The sequence below is a fragment of the Sander vitreus genome, chromosome 4 (genome assembly GCF_031162955.1).
Source record: "Sander vitreus isolate 19-12246 chromosome 4, sanVit1, whole genome shotgun sequence".
Lineage (NCBI taxonomy): Eukaryota > Metazoa > Chordata > Actinopteri > Perciformes > Percidae > Sander > Sander vitreus.
In genome coordinates this window covers 6,737,556-6,760,600 of record NC_135858.1, presented here as the reverse complement: position 1 = coordinate 6,760,600, position 23,045 = coordinate 6,737,556, and the positions used below count along the sequence as shown (strand labels likewise).

The 23,045-nt window shown below is 41.6% G+C and overlaps 1 protein-coding gene across 1 annotated transcript in view; it reads right to left on the bottom strand.

The window, feature by feature from the left end:
* The window catches only part of lrig1 (leucine-rich repeats and immunoglobulin-like domains 1), a 37,949-nt gene extending 24,803 nt beyond the window's left edge, over nt 1-13,146 (bottom strand). The window contains exons 1-3 of the mRNA XM_078247919.1: nt 11,971-13,146; nt 1,938-2,009; nt 704-778 (exon numbers count right to left, since the gene is read on the bottom strand). Coding sequence (XP_078104045.1) covers nt 704-778; nt 1,938-2,009; nt 11,971-12,173 — 350 coding nt within the window. The 5' untranslated portion in view covers nt 12,174-13,146. The remainder of the gene's footprint in view (nt 1-703; nt 779-1,937; nt 2,010-11,970) is intronic.
* Nucleotides 13,147-23,045: the final 9,899 nt, after the last annotated feature.

Below are 23,045 nucleotides of genomic sequence, written 5' to 3'. Positions count from 1 at the left end.
TATTATTAGTTTATATATGAACTTCACCTGCAGTGTTTCCCCTATATTCATTCTGCAGCGGCGCACCACCATAATCATAATATTTCACATGATACATTTCTGTGTATTTCCCTCAGAGGTTGCATTTACTGACAACTTGAATAAAGTTACCAAACTACATTTCTCTTGCCATGAGTTTCCCTCAACAGTGTAAAAATGAGACTGTTGATGGACTACCGAGATATACACAAGCGCACACGCGCCCTACCCAAATAGGGCAGTAAATCTCCAGTTGGATGCCTGTGCAGGCAGTTCCCACCGGCACAGTTTCACAACTCGGAGCAACCAAGTTGGAACTATATACGAGCTGACACTCCCAAGCAGCCAGCACCACTCACTGTAGACAGGACCACATGGCCAGCCAATAAGACTAGTCAGTTACTTGACCACATACTAATTGCTCAAGACAGAGCTCCACATTTACGCAAAAAGAGCTCAAGTGGAGAGGTTTTTTTTTTAAATATAGTTTAACGCAATAGATTTCATCGCCAACGTCACATAAACGCAGTATTACTTCTGAGATGCAAAGGCATATGCATCCTCCACAGATGTCAGGAGACTATTTCAGGAGCATTTCAAAGAGGCCAATGACCTCAGAATACAGTTAATGGAGAGCCAGATCATTCTGGCACTATATTTAAGCAGTGAATGGGGCAGTACTCACAGGTAGAGAGATACAATCTTGGAAGCAGCCTGTCCTAAATCTGGTATGGAGGTCAGCTCATTGTGGTCCAGCCGCCTGAAAATGACAAAACACACATAGTAGTTAGTGGGTTAGAGAACAAAACTGTGCCCTGAAGAAAGACGAGAATATTTTGTTATGAGATTAGAGGATTTAACAGAGGCATTTTACCAAGTAGTAGACACTTCCAAAGTGAAAGAATTAGGAGCACCAGTCTTACTGGTAAAAATAAACAAAAATTTTAATTCTTATTTTAAATCTTCAATGTAAGTTTAAAAATAGCTGCACCAAACTAAATCTACACCCAATATCTTTGAAGTTGTACCTGTAATTTCTATACAAAATGTACATGCTAGCTGAGATGCCACAGTGTCGTCTGGGCTGTGTCACATGCTCCATCACATGAGGCTTAAAGTCAATCAAACTTAATATAAATCAAAAGATTTCAAACACGACTTGTCACGTCTGCCGCAGAGCAGGTAGCAAGTCATCCTTTAAAAACCAAAAATAACATGGGAGTAAAACAGATGTCGAGGAGCGTATGACTGGCCGGCCAGCCTGCCAAAGATGTCACCACTGTGTGTATCAACAGTTAGCTTGTGTATGTGTGTGTATGTGTCTTGTGTACTGGCGCTGAGTGACACAGAGCCAAGCCCTCTCCTCACCATATAAAATATTTACAAGGCCAGCGTTGGCCACAGTATCGGGTGGTGGAGGGGAGGCTTAATATAGAAAACCACCACTTTATTCACAATTGGACTTAGTTCAAAGAAACGCATACGAGGATGCTACTAGGAAGTAGAGTGGCAACCATGGACGTTAGTCAGAATTTAGTCATTAATACAAATGTATTGCAACTGACACTTATGGATTAAAATTAAATACAAAATTATCTAGAGTTTAACATTTTAAACACGCACAACAAAGAAAAAAAGAGACTCTTAACAGGGCCATACACACATCTAGGGAAGTCCATTAGAAAGTGTTCAGGTAGTCACTGTCGACTGCCTCAATATAAATCATATTTTCAACAAGCTTCTTAAAAAGTTTAGTGAGCTAAGCTTCCAGTTAGAGGAAATGAAGCTTCATTACACTGAAGGTAACAGTACTGTGCTGACATAGTCTACTTTTTAATTTGCTGGTTTCACACTTGTTTAAGCTTGTACACCGGTAAAACCAAAAATCAACCCAACTCTATCTGTCAGTGACTACTTACAGCTCTTTCAAGTTGGGAAGGTTCTCAAAAGCTTCAACATTGATGTCGGTGAACTTGTTGTGGCCAAGATTCCTGGAAAAAGAAAAGAAGATGTACATTTTTAAAAAAGTAGTTTGAATCCTTATATGTCTAACAGCACACAAGGGAGAAAAATAAAAAATCTAAATATCAGCAGTGCAACAATATTTTTCATAGCTTTATTGTCATAGGCAATTTTCAGTAGTTCAAATAACGATCCTGATCAATCACAACAATTATTTCTCCCAACAGCTTCATCCGTCAATATTAAGTATGCCTGAAAACATTGCAGTACATCCATTCAGATGGCCTTCAAGGAGGGCCAGATCAATACTATCGATACAGAGTGTGTCTTACTCTCCTGGCTCACTTTCCAAACAAAACCCACAGGCCATTCATCTGCAACAGTCAATTTGCACTTTAGGCTGTATTTAATAGCTGGCAGGCACTTGACTTTTACAGAGGGTTATTACAGAGTGATTTGTCTAGTGATATAGCATTACCACCGACAGAGAGTGAGTGAGAAGGAGGGATTATGTGTGTGCAACTAACACACATCTGCATTTCAGATTGAGCTTTCGACGCCATATGAATCAACTTCATTTCACGCATAAAGAAGTGCTATCTCTGTCACATGCACCTTCTGCCTGGCTGGCATGCAGCCTGCCTGTTGGCAGAGAGGAGGCTGCAGTGAGAGTACCGTTTGTGTTTTTGTGGTGGGGTTAGGCCAGGCCAGACCAGACAAAGAGAGCCCACAGCTCTGTGCCGTCTGCCTCCCACCCCTCCGTCCCTCTATCCCTCTGTCCAGACGTGAGAGACAGCCCAGGAATGTTTCACAAGCCTGCCGAGAGATGGCTGCTTGTTCCCAGACACTGGGGACACTTTCACCTGATGCAACACATTCCTCACCCTCTTGTCCCACCATTGGCCTTAAAAGACCGTTGTGGGGGGTTTAGGGGCTGAACTCTGTGGCAGACGCTGTTTAGTTTAGACAAAGTAGGAATGGATATTAAGAAAGCAAATGTGAGGAGGCTGGGTCAACACTACAGCAAAGACTGATTGTCTAACATCATACACACTCCACTTCTTAATACTATTTATGCCTATCAATCTCAATCTCACTTGACAGATTTCCCTTTCTTGTCTTCTGTGCTTGATTGCAGATAATGACAGTCTCCCTCCCGGAATCTTTCTCCCGCCCCGTGCGTGTGTGTGTGTGTGTGTGTGACGGGATAATAGCAGAGCATGTGTCTGCCCTCCAGACACAGCCCTGACAGGAAGGTGTGCATGTGCGTCTATGTTATGATCATTTACTGAGGCACCTCCCATCACGGCCCAGATCACTAAATTGTCGTCCCCTGCAACAGGAGGCAATTACCTTGTAAGTGAAAAATCACACAGCTTTCCTATGGGCCGCCTCTGCCTGGAGATACGTATATTCTCACACACACACACACACACACACACACACACACAGCTCAGACAAGATTAACTTGGGAGAGCGCTGTCATCTGGAAGAGCAATCAGTAGTTTTTATCAACCTGCTTCTGGCACAAAACCGGTCAAGAGAGTTTACTAGTAGTGAACCTTGCATTACAGGCAAATAAAGATGTATCCAGGACACCACCTTCAAATAGCTTCTTTCTTTTTTAGCATTTTAAGGTGGAGGAAATAGGGAAAACAGAACAAAGGGATGACTAAGGAAAGAAAGCAAGTCACGTCTGAGAGCCAAACCTGCCGTACTGGTGCTAAAGGCCACAGCAACAAACAAAACTGGTCCTTTGTATGAGCATGCAAGCATCTCTCTTTAGTTTTGGTACACGTGGTGTTTACGCAACAGAGCCTTTTTCTCTCCCTCTCATTCTCCGCCAGATATGTTTTCTTGCCTATCAGATAAGATAAGTATCACAGGATTTTCACACCTACTGTATGAAGCTGGTGATAACGCCGGTTTCCCTTCCTCCCCCCCCCCCCCCCATGGAAGGAGGGTTTGGGGGAGGGACTTCAGTGCTATGTGTGGTTAATGCTTTCCAGAAAGTAACCTCTTACAATCATGCTGTTTCTGGAAGAAGCCTTGAAGTCATTAGAGTTTTTGACTTTGAAAGATGTTGTGACCAGCATCAGCAGAAACAAACATACTGAGAAGAATGAGAATCTTTCAAATAACTTGTCAAACTCGACAGTAGGTGCAGAGAACAAACCAGCGATGGCACAACAACCTTTATGATTAAACCAGCCAGAAAAGGATATAGTTAAGATGGGAACAGTCGCTGTGATTAGCCACAGCAAACACCACAAAGCAGTTTGGCTAAACGCTTCAAACACAGCATTCCATTGTATGGTACAACTAGTTTGTACAAAGGGGCAGGACTGTTTGACATTAGTCAGCAGGATCAAAATCAAAAGATCTCTTTGCCAGGTACTTAACCAAAGAAAGTGTGTGATAATTCAAGGCTGCGTGTTGAGCCAAATACTTACTTTCTCACTGAATACAAGCTGTTCTGACTGGTGCACTGCAGCCATGTGAGAATTTTGTATATTCATTTTAAAATCTTAGATTAGATTATTCACGGTCTAAAAAGACAATTAAACAGAATAATCAAAAATTAACGATAATGTTATTACTCTTGCACTAACAGTTGTTTTACAAGCCATTTATCATCAATCATTCAAAAAATCATTACTAGCCACAGAGACATTCTATGACTATTCTGGTGGCACACTCCAGCCTCCATTCAGCACAAAGTTCTTCAGAAGTCATCATATTCAAGTAAAAACTGCTTATATTACAAATATTCACATTGAAAAAAAAAAACAGGCCCCATGAAATAACATTTAGCCTACTGTCTGTTCTAAACCGCACTAGCCATCATTTCAACTGTGTTCCTGCTGGCCATCACTGAGTGACCATAACCTCTTTTGTGTCAGCAGAAGTGGAGTGACAGGAAACAAGAGGGCAGCTGGAAAGAGGGCTGGTCTAAAATAAATAGGTGCAGTTACACTCCCACCTTCCAACCCCACCCAGCCACCACAACCCGAACCCCCCCCCCACACACACACACACACAATAACCACAAACACCGAAAGACTGTAAAATATCAAGAAGAAAAAGCGTCTCTGTGGAGCACAGCAGAAATGTTAAATGCAAGGCTGCAGCACAATAATACCACAAAAAAAGACAAATGCTAAAGTCAGTCTAACAAATGCTACTACTTGTGTGACCCTAGTAACTTTTGAAGGGCATTTATCTTTTTATAGGCTTAACAAAAATCAATCAACAATCAGCGAACTACCGGAAGGATACATAAGCAATCTGAATCATTAGCTCTAATCTGAGCCTGCCTGGAAGGGATTCAAAAGACGACTCATAAAAGGCTCGCCTGACTCAGCAAACTGTCTGAGGAAGAAAAATAGGGCTCAGCGCCTGCAGTAGACCGTCATTGCTGGACCATGTAGCTGATCTGACATATAAAACTCATTAAAAAGCTTTAAAAAATAGCTGTTATGGGTGCTGTGGGAGTAAAGGAAAGCTGGGAGTACAGGAGTGATGTCATAGCATATGACACTATGCTTGTAAGTCAGCACACAGTGTGTGTGTGTGGGAGAGAGGAGATATGGTGGTGGTGGGGGTGCAGGGATTTGCACATACATAGATACATCATCATTATCTTTACCATTTCTACCATAGATAAAAACAGTGTGAACTTTGATCGCTGAAAGTGTGAAGTGATGTCAGTGATGAGCCTTCTGTAGACTAGCTGGGAGACAAAGGCCCTTTAATGTGGTCGATTTCAGAGCATCATAAAACTAGTCAAATAATAACCTGAGTGTCAGCGGGCCAGACACACACACACACACATACACACACGGCACTCTTCCTGTGATTAAGGGCCAGTTTATAGCCGGGCAACTGCAGTGAGAGTGTAAGCAAAGCCAACACCAGCTCCAGGCCAGCATTTTAAACACCATTCAAACAAAGGAAGGAAACCGGCAGAACAATATCTTATCAACTTTGACAAGGTTAAAAGCATAAGCTGACAAACAAGATTTGCAATAATAAAAAATGATAAATGTGAGCCCCCCCACACACACACACACACACACACACACACACACACACACACAATTCAACAAAGGAGTTGCCCCAGCCTTTGAAATCAGTGAGGCTAGGAGTGTGACTCAGTTTCTGAAGTTTTCCGAGGCAGGAAGGCGGGCCACATCTTGGGGCCATGTGCACCGCCATTCTTCACGCTGCTGGTTTGGGGCTGATGCAGTGGAAGGAGCGAGGCACTCCAAACAAACAGGGAGGAGGTTGGGAAAAGGGTCTGCTCAAGCCCAAGCCACTGCATGAACCCACGGCCGGGCCCAACGATGCCAACCTGGACACTCCAGATGAGAAGCACAGCAACACTTATGCTGTCCACTCTGCATACATGCATGTGCACACATTGTCTACACACCCACACACACACACCTGCATTTAAAACTGGATTCTGGCATGATAACAATGTAATTTGTTACTTCATTATGAGTAAAAGGAAATGAGTGTCCCTAATTAATCTAAAAGGATAACATAAATACTTCTCTTTAGTGGGGCTATTGTTTTAGTACTGTGCAGACAGCTGACCTTATGTTCTCAACTTCAAAGCAAAGAAAAAGACAGAATCATTAATCAATTTGTTCCCTTCTTATTGTTTATTATACTAGCAGAGCAAAATTCAGCAATAATTACACTCCAGCCAGTGGTGAAATAAGTATCTAAATAGTGGATTCTAAGTAGGCTACATGTGGGTGTCTAGACAGTGGAGCTCTGATGCTCCTTTCCTTTCTACAGTATCAGAAAGTACAGAGACTAAAAAATGTTTGGCCCAACTTAGCACTCAAAGCTCCACTCTTTTTTCGAAGGACTGCCTGTTTTCTGGGGAGAAGCTTGCACAGTACCTCTCCCTCTCTGTCCAAGTCACGCTTTTTTTTCTAACATCTTCTCCAGATTTCCAAACGCTTACCAGATGTAGAGAATCCACAGATGATTCATCGATCAAGCCCACTTTGTAGACACCGACTTCGGGGGAGAGGAAAAGGTGGAAAAAAAAAAACTTGGCGCCCTAAAGTGTCTTCACAAAAGGGCCATCTATTCTGCTGACTGGATTCCTGTAGAATGACTTGTGGCAGCAGCTGTTTGATTGTCATTAAAGCCAGTGCGAGGCCATGAGCTCACTCCATATCTTCATGTTAATGTCAGACTGTATCTGCTGTTACTAGAGTAGGGGCTCAACGATAGCTGTTCCTTCCTAATTTGTTCACAGCTAATGTTGTGCATGAATCATCTCAATCGGTTGGAGGATCATTTACAATAAAAAAAATTAGACTGCCGCTAGCTTTAAACTTCCATATAACAACTCCCTGTACTTTTACTATCCAGCTTAACACCAAACACACTGATAAAGGAGGAAAAAGTAAAAAGCAGTTGATAAAAATCTGTGCCAATGATAATATCATCCTAAACCCTTCCAAGTGCTCGAGTTTGACTTTGAAAAATGCACAAGAGGACATGCGAGTCACAAGGCTAGGAAAACAGTGACAATAAACAAAGTTGGTATAATTACTCCCAATACCACAGGATTACAAGGCTGCGTAGCGAGCAATGCCCTAGAAGCCACAAGGGGCTCGGCCCTGCAGAGTGCTGCTGCATCTCTGCCCCAACTGCTGAAATGTTCACCTGAAGTATTTCTGCACTCAGTTTAGTGTTCATACATTAGGCCTTCTATCAAGTTCAAGTGTACAAACAGTAGAAATGGCCATTATATAAATACTGTACCAAGGGCAAGCATATTCCTACTGTGGCAAATTAATTTTGCATGTTTATTAATAGTAATCAAGTAAAACAGTACCTTAAAAAAATAAAGGAGTTGTGTCTGATAATATGTGACATTCAAGCAGACAGTCCTGTAATATTTCATTTCCTTTGGGTTTTCTCAGTGTGTTGCAACATGTGTGACAGTGGTTGAGGTTTTTGACCACTGACAGGACTTTCACCAACTAGTGGAACCAGCTCAAAGGCAGCAGCAGCAGACGGTGACATTGACAAAACAGTTCCATGCAGTGGGTGGAAAATGTCCACCCACCTCCCCTCATATTTCCCCAGGCCAGGTGATCTGTAGCACCCCCCTCTGCCGACCGGTCCACAACCAGCCAGCTGAGTTCCCAGCCCCTGTCAGGAAACCACCAACACAAACCCATTTCCTAAGGGCAGAAGGCAAAACCAACTGTTGGGGGTTGTTTTTACCAATAAGGCTGTACTGTGAGGTTTAAGGCTACAGCTTGGGGTTGAGTCGCGGAAGAACGCTCGGTGTACACCATGCATTATGGGCAGCACGTTGGGAAACCACTTGTGAAATGCTGGATTACAAAGTGGACCATTCAAGATCAGCCTTCTTCTTGCTTTTCACCAGAGTGGCTGCAAGCTGGTGATGCAAGGACTCTACTTTAATGAATGAAAATAAAGACAAACCCCATAAAAACAACCCTGTAACAATCAAAAACAAAAAGGATTTTACAATCTCGCATGAGAGAAAATGGAAACACACTGGCAAACAGACCCTGTGTATCTGCTTTATCTCTATCCAACCACAGTAATCTCCACCAGCAAAATTAGTAATGTTCATGCTTTTATTTACTTGCAAAATCCCATTACGCCAGTGGCACTGTGGGCAAAATGCTTCTTATACACATTACCCTGGCTGCAAATAAGATAAGGCACCACTCCTAAAAGGGAATATGTGACTGTTTGAGAGCAAACTTGCTTTGAATGTTATTAGGCTATTCATCAATCACAAACAATGGACAGACATCTGAGACTGGTGGTCAGTTTGTTAAATGTTAGAAGCACTGATGTAAAACAGTAAAGGATATGTTTGACAAACATGAATGACTGCAGAAGCTTAAAGCCGCTATATCACAGACGTAACTTTGCAACTTTTAACCTACTTGTCCCTCTCATACACACCTGTCTCATGTTAATAGATGTGCCAAGTATTGTTCTGTTCTGATATTTCCATTTCCACAGAATATTTGAGCAAAATCATTTTCCACCTGCACAAAAGTCCTAAATGCTGTGCAATGCTCCTACATGCTGAGATACGAGGACTATTTCTCTGCTGTATAAATGCAGGTCCTGAGGTAGGCCTACCACTGCTGTGTTCATTACTGTAATCCCAATTTAAGAGCCTGTTTAAAGATAATTGCAGTAAATACATGACAGTGCAATCCTTCTTCACCCACACAAAAGGGTGGGAAATCATTTTTTTTTTTTAACTGGATTTATCTTTTCTCCTTAAACTACCATAATTCTACGGACAGCAAAGCAGAACATAGACTGTAAGTATGTAAAACTAATCGGGGGGTTTCTTGTTGATTAACAACTGCAGTCACGCGTGTTTTAGATGCGTGTTTACCAGTCAAATCCTACAGGTGTTTAAGGTTACTGAGATTTTTCTTTTGAGCCTTATATTGGCATTATGTAGAAGAGAGAGGAAGGAAAGCTGGCCTAGGTCACTTGTGCTTACTGACACACACCAATACTGTCCTCCCTATCGCCACTGCTGGTGCTGCTGCTCCCTCCCTGGGGCAAACAGCATTGTGCAAACTGAAACTGCTCTGTTGACAGGATAAAGCTATGATTCTTGCACTGTACTATAACTTGCTACATCAACTTGTCATTTCGTGCTAGTTACCCTTTCATTTGAGAATAACATACACCCACAGGCAGCGCACACATTCTTGTGCAAAGGAAGCACTCACAAACTAGAATAACTTTCAACCCACAACACAAAAAGTAATTTCATTCACTCAAGCGGACAGGACTTGGCGTATGGTACCCTATAATGGGATCACACTGGGCCACAAGTGAAATTGTCCATACTTGTCTTTTTTGGTTTACAGTAATCATCTGCTAATCCGGCTCATTTACAGACCCCGGAGGAACAGAGCTGGTTCCCTTTGAGTTACCTGCCAACATCATGCAACTATCTCAAGTAGTGTGGCAATATGCAACCTAGGTGTTTTAAAAGATTATAAAGTCATAAAACAAGCCTTTTGAAAACAACAAGATTGCGGTTCCTTAAATCTTGACCGATAAGGTTTGGCCGAGATAACAGAAATAGACTCGGATCGAGACAGAGCTCACACAGGATCCTATCTTTACAGGACCAAAAAGGTTTAGAGCAGCTGTTTCAGATGGGACAATTGTCCCAAAGTAGTTGTCCTTTGTCCATGAGGACAGGAGGAGCAGTGTGTGCCCCATGAGGACAGGAGGAGCAGTGTGTGCCTGTGTACTTGCATGATAAAGCACTTGAATTTGGCTAAGTGGTGCTTCAGGGCAAGGAGGCTACCCGGGCACAAGTGCCATTATTCATGTTTTTAGAGTACTTTTTAAAAGTTGCATTCCCTACTTCCCAGGGGAAGATAAACTGCCTAACATTGGAACCTGGGAGCCAGAGAAGTCTTTGGTCTTTAACTCCACGTTCCCAGCAACACACACACACACACACACATACACACATACACACATACATACACACACACACACACACACACACACACAGATGTTGTAACATGATGCACAATGGTCACTAAGGATTTACTTAGGGTTCACATTGGTTACATTGAGGGGAGAGCCAAAATGTTGATTGGGAGGACAGAGTTGTGTTGTCTGTAAATAAATTGTGTCATTCAGCTTGATAAGTGCTGAAGTTTCCCAGACATTGGAGGATTTCCTATAAAAGAAATATCCCAAATTGGCTCATTTCCTAAATGAGCTTGGCACATGGCATTTCAACTGTTGCCAGTCTTATCCTGAGGAATCAATGCTTAATTTACAAGAAATGTAATTCGTGAACTATGGCTAGAAACACAGAAACGGGAATTATGGCAATACCTGTCATAAATCTGACTGAATGAAGAAGAGGTTTATTTGTCATGATATGTTTGGGTCTATTTGTTTACTCACCCTGAGGGGACCGTGTGTTCAATCTAACACTGGAAACGTGAATACATTTTGACACATTAAAATGCACGTCTAGTATCATCTACCAACTAGGAATTATATCAAAATCTACTGACTGCAAAAGACAATGAGTCATGGCCTTTAATGTGTCTGTAAATTAATCTAATTTTAAGGTAAAGTAACTTCACATTAATATAATAAATTAATTATATTAGGAATTTTAAAAGAGAACTGTTTAAGGGGCAATTAAAGTCTGACACATCAAGAAGAGTTTTCAAACTAACGGCATCATTTTGCCCAATGACCCAATACAGAGGTATTTTTGTTTTATTATCTACATGTCCATGTGCCCCATGAACACAAGGCATTTTACACCATTATGTCTACTAGCATTAACATTGCTGTAAATGCATGAGAATACACGCCGGATAGTCTAAGTTTAAAAAAAAAAAAAAAGCAAAGTGTCATCACAGAAGTTGACATAGACAATGTATACTAGAATAATGTATTAAGGAACCATTTCGCCTGTTGAAGATGATGTGAAAACTTAAATGCATTGCATAAACAACCCTAATCACGTTACAACGTGATGTAGCAAACAGTGCAGGTGGTTTGTTGTTCCATTAGTTTCCAGGAAGGGGTGCAGGGACCTTAATACGGTAACAGGGTGTCCCCACTGGAAAGTTGATTTAAGTTTCATTTTACTTGTAAAACGTACTCAAAGTTGCTGTTATGAAGCAGTAATACACATGAGAGCTGGCCTCACTCTCCCTGTTACACTTGATAGCCAATTATGCAACTGAAATCATAAACACTAGCTAAAATCTTCTCAGACGAGATACTTTTGAGAGAAAGCCGTATCAACAGGGGTCCACTGCCGAACGGCTAATTCATTATACCGTTGACACACATTTTCGATGCTATTACGCACTTTCGTTTTCTTTACAAACATAGTTACCCCGTTAAGGACTGGTCAATAAATAGGTTAGGGCAACTGAGCGCTTTACTTACAAGGAAACAGTCCGGACTGGAAGGTCCAGAGGCGTAGCTGTCAGCTCCAGGTTACTACAGTCCACTGAATCACCGTTGCAGGTACAGTTCTGGGCACACGGCAAGTCTGAACTCAATCCATAACTGATAAATAGTTCGACCGACAAAATTAAATAAAAAACACAACAAGAAAGATATCCAAAACGTCCCAGGGACGCCGCCATTTTGTATCCAGTATTAATAGCGCGGCCGCTGAGCTCTCTCGTACCCACAAACTGGAATATTAATGTAGCTTTGGAGAGACTGAATGCCTTTTATAGCACATTAATTGTCTTCTTGTACTACAGAGGCTAGCATAAACAACTGTGGTGCGGTAAAACGTTTTCCATCCCAGTCACAGTCATGTAGCTAGGAGACAAGTTCCAGTCCAACTTTCTCCACTGGTGTCCGACGCGGGCTAAAAATCGAAGGTGATTCACAGATAAACCAGCAAAAGGATGTTACAGCGAACTTGTATATCGCCCTGAACTTAAAGTTGAAATAGTGGGTTCATAAAGGGCTAAAACAACAATTTTCTCGATAGGATAACTGTTTTGGAGACATGTTTGAAAACATGCAACATCAAAATGTTAAAGGACACAGTGCGCCTGGGATCGCTCTCAAATTAACTGTTGATCAACGGAGCAGCTGCCAAAATGTTTGAAACTTAGCAAAACCGTCCGTTGCACGGTGACTTCTGACGGTGTTATAAAAATGTCCACTACACAGTTGAAGATGTAGCAAATAAGTTAAGACCCGCAGCAATAGTGCCGGACACTCCAGCGTTGGTCTCTCAAGCCGTGCGCTGCATAACGTCCAAATCTCACCAGCACTTCGCCGCTGTAATGTTCACGTTAGTCGAATAAATCCAACTTTTAAATACACACAGTCCGTTCCAGAATAGCTCAACCGACAGCTTATCAGGTGCAGTCTGTGGTCACAAAATCTCGACGATCCAATTAATAGTAAAATAATGTCCCCCCTCCTTCCGACTGTGTACCACCACCATGAGTTTTTTCCTTTCTTGCGTTACTTTTCCTTTTTTTCTGGGTGATCGTCCAGTAGTCCCACGTTGGAAGGCACAACAGCGAGTCCAGGGTCCTCCTAATGGCTCGCCGCGATTGGCTGATACGATTTGATGGGCGGGTCAAATCATAACCTCATTGGTCGGTACGGGTTCTCCGTGCAACGCGGAGTTGGAGAGCCTTTGAGCGGCTGTCAGTCAGCGGTTGCTGGCCCCGCCTATGTTTCCCACTCCGGGGTGTGAAACCGCACCACCTCCTCTCACTCTCACTGCTTCTTAAAGAGACAAATCACTGGGATCAAGCTCTGTAATCGCATTATAACAAGCCATAATAACATAATTGGTGTGAATGCTATAACAATTCAGTTTAAAGTGTTTGTTAGTAAGACTCAAGATTTACATGTAAAAGAAAGAGTCAGAGAGGAAATACAATGAACACAGGAAATGTGAAGGAGAGAGCAAGCAACTAGTGTTAGGTGTGCCTCCACAAATTATTTTAACCACACTAATCAGCTGTTTTGTATATATATGTATATAAGGGCTGTCAAAATAACGCGTTAATTTCGATTAATTAATCTGAGAACAAATAACGCGTTAAAAAAAATAACGCTGATTAATCCATTCCATATTGACGTTTGACCCGGAGCCGTTCATTGGACTGTAAAATGAAGGAGGGAGACGAGAATGTTCTGCCTGGATTATTAATTGGAACATTTACTTGTAAAATCTTCTTCCTGCCAACCCTGGCTACCGAAATCTGGTGCCACTGATATGTCTGCGCTTCTCTCTGATGCTCTGAACACAAACACCGCTGCACATGACGCTAGTTAACACTATACTCGACAGCAGCTAACGTTAGCCTACCGCTAGCTAGTAGCTGGATTAAACACGGTTAAAATGCTGACAGCTAACGCTAAACGGTGTAAAGTGTGACTGTGTTTTACTGTAGAGGATTCAACACCGGGATGTAACAATCTGCAGCTGCCGTCGGAAAAACAACACAGATGGTGCGTTCAATGAAACTGGTAAACTTCAGCCTCGTGGTGCATTTGCAGTTATTGTAAATGTCCTTTTCCCATCTGATGGTTCAACAGCAATTTACTAAATTAAATTATTTCATTTTGACCATATGGCCTTAGCAATAAACAAGCCGTTCTTTAATGCCACCAACTGTTGTTTAGTACCCTACTTTCTTAAAAAGTATCAGTTCAGGCACCGTTAATTATGTATGCGATTAATTTCGATTAATTAATCACAGAGTATGTAATTCATTAGATTACATTTTTTAATCGATTGACAGCCCTAAAATATATATATAATTTGGTGTGCACATCAAATTAATTAGATGTTATATATACGTATATAATACATATATTTCATATGTGTATGAAATATATGTATTATATACGTATATATAACATCTAATATGAAATATATGTATTATATACGTATATATAACATCTAATTAATTTGATGTGCACACCAAGTGTTCAGTTTGCCACATTCTGAAGTTCTGAATGTACTTAGTTCGCGTTTTATTAAGAAAAAGAGGTGTGTGCGTGCGTGCGTGCGTTGCGATGCATTAATGTGTAAGAATCACCAATGTTGCAGCTGGTAATACTGGGTAATTGCTGGGTACTTTCATTTATATCATACATCATTATTTATTATATTCTCATGTTTTGTACTGATAATCTCAATCTGCAAAGTAACTACAAACTACAACTGTCAAAAGGAGTAGATGTGGCATAAAATGGACAAACTCGAGTACATGTATAAAATTGTACTTAAGTATAGTACTTGAGTAAATGTATTTAGTTCACTTCTGCCACTGTCCAGCAGTGTATGCTGTAGTTCAAATTGGCACCATATTTACCACAGAGCTAATAATGAATGATTTTACCTTTGAATATAAAATTTTGCTGATGATACTTTTACTCAAGTAAAAAGCTGAATATGGGACATTTACTTGTAATGGGGTATTTTTATATTAAGGCAATGCAAGTTTACTTAAGTATAGGATCCAAGTACTCCTTTCACCAATGTCTGAGTATGCAAAATTTGATATTTTGCGCAAGTGTGTCTGAGAATCTGTGTTCATGATTGTGTGCTAACTAGGTGTGTATACTTGCGTGTGCAGGCACACCCATGCATGCCTCTGTGTTTTTTGCATCTAGACTGATCTTTTTACTATTTGAGCATGCCCTATAATGGCCACATGATAGCACACAATTCTTCCCAAATGTTGAAGTCATGTTCGCCCGTTGTCTCAGAAATGCACATCTGTGATAAATCAGTGGTCCTGTCAGCCAACTGGCCGCATGAATACTTTTTTTCCCCTGGCACTGACAGACGGTATTGATAGACTTTGTCAGAGCCATTGTGATTGCTTGGTGTTGGGAGAAGTCCCAGATTTCGTTGCTATTAATCACGGTAGCGAGGACACAGATATTCACACCTGCAGCACTGCAGGCAGTTCTAGCGGCACAGTTTCTCGTTCCTTTCCTGGTGAATAGGCAAAGGTTTCACATTGCACCATGTGTGTGTGAGTGAGCTCAGTAGCCTTCAGGTGAGGCTTCCAGCTTTTAGAAGCAAGGGAAATATCTGAGAAATGAGACCCTGTTAAAACATGACTTCATTAGTGATTCAAACTGAGTAATGGAGGACAACCAATTTTTTAAATTTTGTCCTGAAATCTTATTAGTTTGGCACTTAAGAATTGTTTGGAGCTGTAAAATGTCTTTAAAAAGAATACCCTCTTAGCAAAGTATACCTTGGTCAAATATATATTAATCAAATGTGCATTTACCAATACATCATATATCAATTTCACAACAATATGTGTAAAATACATATAAAGTTTCTCAATTGGCATGGTTTGATTGATGTACAATAGCACTGATATAAACATCTCATTCCCAAGTTTATGGATAGTATTGGACTCCTCGCCTGATAATAAGATTGACTTTCCATTTCATTTTCACTATTTTATTTCAGGTTTTCTGTGTCCTGTACATATCTTCAGTACAAGCTTACAAGTGACAGGAGGTCTACAATTGCAGCTATCCCGAGTATGCTCAACCCTGCATTTTGATGTTCCTTGGACAGATAGGGTATGTGGACCAGGTACTCTGTCGGTCTATTTTGAGGGGACTGTTGACATGTCTTTTAATGTGATTTATTTGGTAGATGACCTGCTCTAGATGACTTGGCACAGAAATAACTACTAATGCAGCAGGCAAACACCAGGTTAAAATGTTGACCAATATACCAAGCTCAGGTTAAAGGGTGATTCATGAGAAATATTTGTATATTGTGGATGAAGTTTGTTGCTGTCTTTGTGAAAGTAGCCTAATTAACATAAACCAGTTTCCTCCAGCAAAATGGGATAAACTTGAATAAAATGTAATCTATAATCACATTTTTTAATAAAATTTCTACCTTTTGTTTTGTAAGGTTTCTTCCCACTGATAGCAAATGTTTTAGTGTAGTTCATCTGACAGCGTCTCACCGATGTCATTAAAAAAAGCAAAGAATTGCTTTTTCACATTAGTGTTTTGCATTAAACAATAATAGCTCGTATTAATTTACATTGTGTTGTCACAGCGAAATAACAGTATATTTATCATCGCATAATACATAATGGGTGCCGTCATTGTTTTTTTTTTAATCTTACTGAGCATGCACATTTTTGTTCTATCACTGTATTCATTCACTGTATTGTTATATCTGTCATAAATGTATGGCACTGAGCAGTGAAAGTGTGCAAAGTCTTTTCAGACACTGATTTCTTTCCTTGAGGGCTCAGACATTTCACATGGCACCATCCTAAAGGGGATGTTTCTCCCCAGGTATGGATTGATTTATAATCTGAGAAACAGAGAGCCCTACGAGGAATTCACATAGTAAGGAAAGCATTAACAGCTTTTGCTACCATAACTGGTCTACACTTCATACTCACCCCGCACCCATTCTCCTGTGTGCTGCTGTGTGAAGTTGTGACTGATGAGAAGAGTGGACGTGGGTCTGTCATGAGAGTGCATTGCAAAGAGGATAATGAGTGCACCAGATGAGCCTTGTCTTTTTTTTGTATAGATGTTTTTTAACACCAACTATATTGGCGTTTACACAGCTGGGATGGAGTGAAAGTGTCAATCCTGACATGTTTGAAGATTTTGGGGCTGGTATGTGAAAAGTTAAAGCAGTAGGTTCATAGGTGTACTATTGGAGTCAACTACATATTATTCACATTTCACCTTTTTGTTGGTGCTGGAGGGGGTAACGTGATGGCGTCTGTGATGTGGATGGTAAAAGGGCCAATGGATGCGTAAGGCCTGAAGCGATTCATCACGCTCGTCTTACTGGAATCTTCAAAGATAAGAAACCATCTGCTGCAGCTATTCATCAACTATAAAATGGAGAGGCGTGAAACCCGGCCAACTCATCATACTGGGACAGGATGGGTAACGGTGGTTCAGGAGCGTGGAGATGCTTTGCTAAAAGGAAACAGAAATAGTTTGGGCATTTCTGTCGATACCAGGCTGCCTGCTAAGTGGCGTAATGCGTGGCCTCCAAGGGAGGGGGGGCACAAGACAGATGTAGAGAAAGAGAGAATATAAGAGGACAACATGCAGTATAGCCAGATAGTCCTCACGGGCAAGTGGAGTGATAAGCAACTCCTGGTGTCACGGCACAGGTAGTACTAGTAAATAGATTTGTTGTTACGTCTAGGTGATTTAATTTTCACAAAGCCTTTATTGTTGTACCAGCTACGAAAACAGCCACAGCACAACCTGAATGCCTTGGGTTACCAGCAAAAAAAGGATGGCGGGGGCTAGCCTGCTCTGGTCCTCTTCTCATGTCACCAACCGTACAAGGAGCTTGCCATACATAAACGACAGAACAGGTTTATTGTCAATGACTCCCAAAACAACCTATATGACCGTTCTATTTACTGCAGCATGGTGGCCGTTTTATGCGTGACCATAACATGTGACCTTAACACGTGGCCGCAGTTGAAATTTGTATCATGTGACTGTTCTATTTAAAGGAACGGGTGCAGTTTTAACCATGTAGTTAACATGACAAAAATTATTGGTTAGGCCAATCAAAATGACGCATGATAACCATCACCATGACACAGGGTGGCTTGCTAAAACTACCCACTGGTAATCCTACATTTAGTAATTACCTGATTCTGTTTAGAGTTGGAGGGTGTGTAAACCACGTAGCGTCACTGTGAGGACGGGACTTTTGGAGCGTTGCATGCATGCATGGGGGCTAATGTTAAGCTAGCTGTTTATGGTCACTACACATTTCCAAAACAGACTACTCGTTAAACCACAATGCCTCATTTTCTATTTCTACCTCTTCTAAATAAAGCATGTGTTGGGAGTATTTGGAGTTGTCTAAAGCCCGAGACACACAAGGCCGATAATAGGCCGTTGGACAGTCTGGCGAGGTCAGTGACTCGAGTCTGTTCGGTGTGTCCGTCCGAGGGGCCGTCGGCCTTTATTTTGGCCGATTTGACATGTATAATCGGCGGGGCGGACACTGCCGGCAGTCGGACTCAAATGACCCATCTGATTGGTAGAGTGCTAACCTGGAAACGGGGAGCGGAATGAGCGTGACTAGAGTCTCTCAAAATCTGGCGAAAATTTTTTAAACTGACCTTTGTCGATCTGAAATGAAGACAGATTCAGCAACTGCACGGCCTATTTCTCACTTAAAATGTTTTCAGACACGCGTTTCGGTTAACTATTTCAGTACAATATGAGATCGTATTCTGAACAAGCCGCCATGACAGTCTGTCTTTGATTTTCCGGAGAAACCAGACCCACGTGAAGCGTTCGTCCAATCAGCTGCCGGTTTTCATTTTTGGGCGACAATACAGATTAGCACCGCCTGCTGTTATGGAGACGTAATACGTCTTGTCGCTTGGTGTGTTCCGAGGCACTATTTTGACCAACTCGGGGAGACTAACCGTCTGGTCAGTGTGTCTGCAGCTTTAGGCACCTTTGAGCTAAAGGCTCAATAATTCTAATAATCTAATAAACCTTTTCAGTGAGTAATTGTACTGTATTGGGTATAATTAAATACATTGTTATATTGTCTCGATAAACAGTTATGTAACCCAGGTCATGGCTATGATGAGGCCTAACTTTGGACTGGCTTTTAGTGTTCAACACAGCAACATCCTCTGCAGGTGTCCAAACACCACAGCTCTGGCTTTTCTTCTCCCTGTCTTATTTTTTTAATCTATATTCAAAGTGTGTGCTAATATTTACATTTCTCATCAATGTTTGTCTAATGAGGAGAGTGAATCAGGCTGTGCTGTGCCAAGTTCCTGTCAGTAGGTAAGGCTTGCAGCTTGGCGGCCTAACAGCAAGTGATTAGAGACAAACCATACCAGCTCCCCAACCTGTTCCATCACGAGGTAGGTGTGGTAAGAGGTGCTCGCCCTGTCTGTTATGCTTACACTTGAAGCCACAATGTCAGCTGCAATGAAGGTATGCATTGTTGAAAGTTGGGCCAATATGGCAGTTCGTTTCCACGTCCTTTCAACAGGTGTTTACTTGTGTCTATATTGCTCACATCCTCACCCTGCGAAGACAAACTTGAAGCCGTAGCTTGTTGGTTTACAGCTCCTTTGACAGGCAGGGTGGGAAGGGTGACTCTCTTGTGTATTTGGCTATGGTTGTTTTAATAAGCCTTGTCAATAGAATATTTCATAAAAGAAGTGATGGCCTGGAACAGGTTTTGTTCAGTGCTAGGCAAGGAATGTGCTTGTTTCATTCTTTCAAAGGTGACTTCTGTGTTGCACGGCTGCGGCGGCCAAACAGCTTTTTGTCTGCCAGCACTCTTTGTTTCTTGGTTTTTAGTGTGAATGCATTTGTACTAAGAAAGGATCTCATTCTCTCTTTTGTCTTTGTCTCTCCCTCTTGCCCTCTCTTGAGTGTCTAAAGGGGTTTAAACACAGCTTTTATTGTTGTATTGAATATAATTATCACTGCTAGAATTATGGAACCCAGTGCCCTTTCTGTACTCAACCATGCATGTTTTACTCTAAAAGATTAGAAAAGCAATTTTGTTTCACATTGAACTCTTAAAATGACTTTATTTAAACCCGTGAAATATAAAATCACTAGACCTTTGACCCGTCACATTTCATGGTCGGTTACACATAGGCCCAGGGTTTAGACATCCACTGAGTGCTTTAATTAGCCAGCTAAATCAGAACGGTCTGCCAGTCTAAATTCAATCAGGTCTTCAAACACACTCAATGGCACCACAGGCCAGAGGTGGAAAATTCAATTTGCTGCATGGTGGACCATATGGCCTCTCCCTTGGTGTGTGTTGTATATGTTTACAAGCAATTCATTCAGCATCATTACTTTATCTTAAGTGCATTATTAACTGTGGAGAAATGGAAATTATATTGTGTTAACTAATGCTGCAGTATGTATATTTGCATGCGTGCGTGCCTGCGTGTGCTTACCAGCCATTGGGAAAGGAGGAAAGATTCAGAGACACAGGTTGTTTTTTTCTCGAACTGATTGTACACAAAGGTTTTGTTTCCGCTGAACCACACAAATGACTGTGATTCAATAAAACAGTTAACTGCCTTTGCACTTGCACATTCAATAAAAAAAACGTTAATTGGCAAGCTCTCCCTATAAATATTCTAAAGCAGGCATACACAGCACAAAACATACTTAAAAAGCAAAACCACCCAGTAGGCTAATGAACACAAGCCTGACATTCCATCTGTGAGGAGAATGAACCCATAATAATCAAACCTTTTCTCTTTTGCAAACCTGCTTCTCTCTCCACTCACTACACTGCGGAGGCCAACTCATTAGCAGAGGCTTTGGGGACGCTTGTATAGCTATGTGGAGTACAAAGAGAGAAAAGGGCGATCCCTTCTTTTTCTCTGTGCTCCCTTGCTCCTGACAAAGTAGGGCCTTGGTGAATAGCGGAGGCAAAAGCAGAGCTGAATGGAGCTGGAGCAGTGGGGCTCACTCATGCAGAGAGCTTCCAGCCCCTCCATACCTGCCCTGGAGAAAAGAGTGGCCAGCTGCTGCTGCTGAGCCTTTTTCCCGGGCTTCAATAGAGACTTTGTGAAAAGAGCCTGGACAGGGTAGCTGAATACGGAGAGAGAAAGTGAGGAATGGAAGTTAGGGAGGGAAGGAAGGAAGGAAGAAAAAGGGAGGGCTACAGAGTTTGCATAAGCCCATCGTTATGCCCCCACTGTGCACAGAGCTCTTGGGGTTGGTCTTTGACAGAGAAGAAGAGCAGCTTGGTTTAATCAATCATAATGGAAATTAGCATGTTATAACGAAGCGTTTGGAGAAGTCAATTATTTGGGAAGTTCAAAGGGGAGATTCATTTTGGAGCTGGGATCTACTGATGCTGGCCAAATCAAGCTTGGCAGGGCCGTTGCTAAAGCTCAAACAGAAAATAAGTACTTTAGAGCTTTCAAATGCATGTCTAATACAGTACTAATGATATTCACGCAGCAGGTCTCCCAGTGCTTTTATCCAAGTAGCTATTTGGAAAATTTTGTGAGCATATCCTGGTAGTGGTGCTATTTTTGGAATCATCTCCACGTCTCCAAGTCGTCTCAATGCCATTTCTTTGCATCTCTTTTCTTACACACCTCTTTCCCTAAATTAATCTCTGTCTTGGTTCTTCTAGAATGCTCAATTCTAATGGTATTATTGCAATGCTGTAGCCACAGCTGCTAAGCTTATGTCAGCTTGTTTCCTCCCTCGTGCTCTTCTTATACCTCCCTCACCAATTTCTGCCTCCCTCCTTCTACACATGGACTGCTGCTTTACCTCCTTCTGTTGACTGTGCCTCCTTTTTTATGCCAGTTTCTTTGCTCCCCCCCGCCTGCCCCTAGGCCTCTGCTGCTGCTAATAGGATAATGGCTGCCATGTTATGCACACTTAAGACCCACAGAGCAGCGCTGAGGGCTGTGTGCATGTGTGTGTTTGAATCTGTTGATCTGCCTTCTCCATCAGGCTGTTGTTGCAGGATGTGTTTAAAAGTATGTAAAATCTGTTGCAGGGATTGCACAGGAATTGACTGAATGTCTACATCACCTCCAAAGTAAAAATTAAGAAAAATATACACACTTAGCTTTTACATTCAGGGTTCCATGGGGCATTAAACATTTAAAAACCGCAGAGACAAAGTTTTTACCATTTTCTACTCAGCCCTGGGGCTGTGGGCCGTAACTCATATGTAATTGGAAAGAATCTCTTGACCGTTTAAACCAATTGAATAGTGTTTATTTCAACTTATTCAAATATGGAATGTAATAAACACTCTTAGTAATTTATCCTCAATTAAAAAAAACTGGATTCTCTATGTATTAAGTGAGATAGAGACTTATTTTTAGTGTATTGAAAATATCCATTTATCTGCATTTGTTTATTGGAAAACTGGCAGACAATAACAAAAGGCCTTTTGAGCTTTCGGCCAGAGCTAAACTACCTAGCAGATGTTTACTGCCTCTGATGTGCGTCCAGTTCCTTTACAGCGCAGGGGACCTCTTGCCACACAACTGAGCTCCGCAATCGCGGCTTCTTCCTCCCTGAAACACTGTCACATTAAAAAAAACAAAAAAAACAAGGCACATGCATGAGGAAAAGAGACTCAGTGAGTGAGTTAAAGGGAAAGTGAGATTTCCCTCTGCTAATGTTTTCTCCCCCGTAAAAGAGCAACCACTGGAGATAAAGTGGAGCGAAAGCAGAACTAGAAACTGTCAGGGTTTTGCATCCAGCTGGAAAAGCTCCCGATGGACACTCATAACATTTTAGCATGCACCTCCACTTTATTCCTTTGGAGCTGGTGCTGGAGGAATGCTGGAGTTCAAGAAATCAAACACAGTGTACTAAACTCACATCAAGAGCTTCACATGTAGAGCCAAAATATGTACGAACGCACACACTCATAGATACATAGACACACTTAATGTATGAATGTATGAGCATGTGCATGGATTGACATACTGTACTCTCTTTCT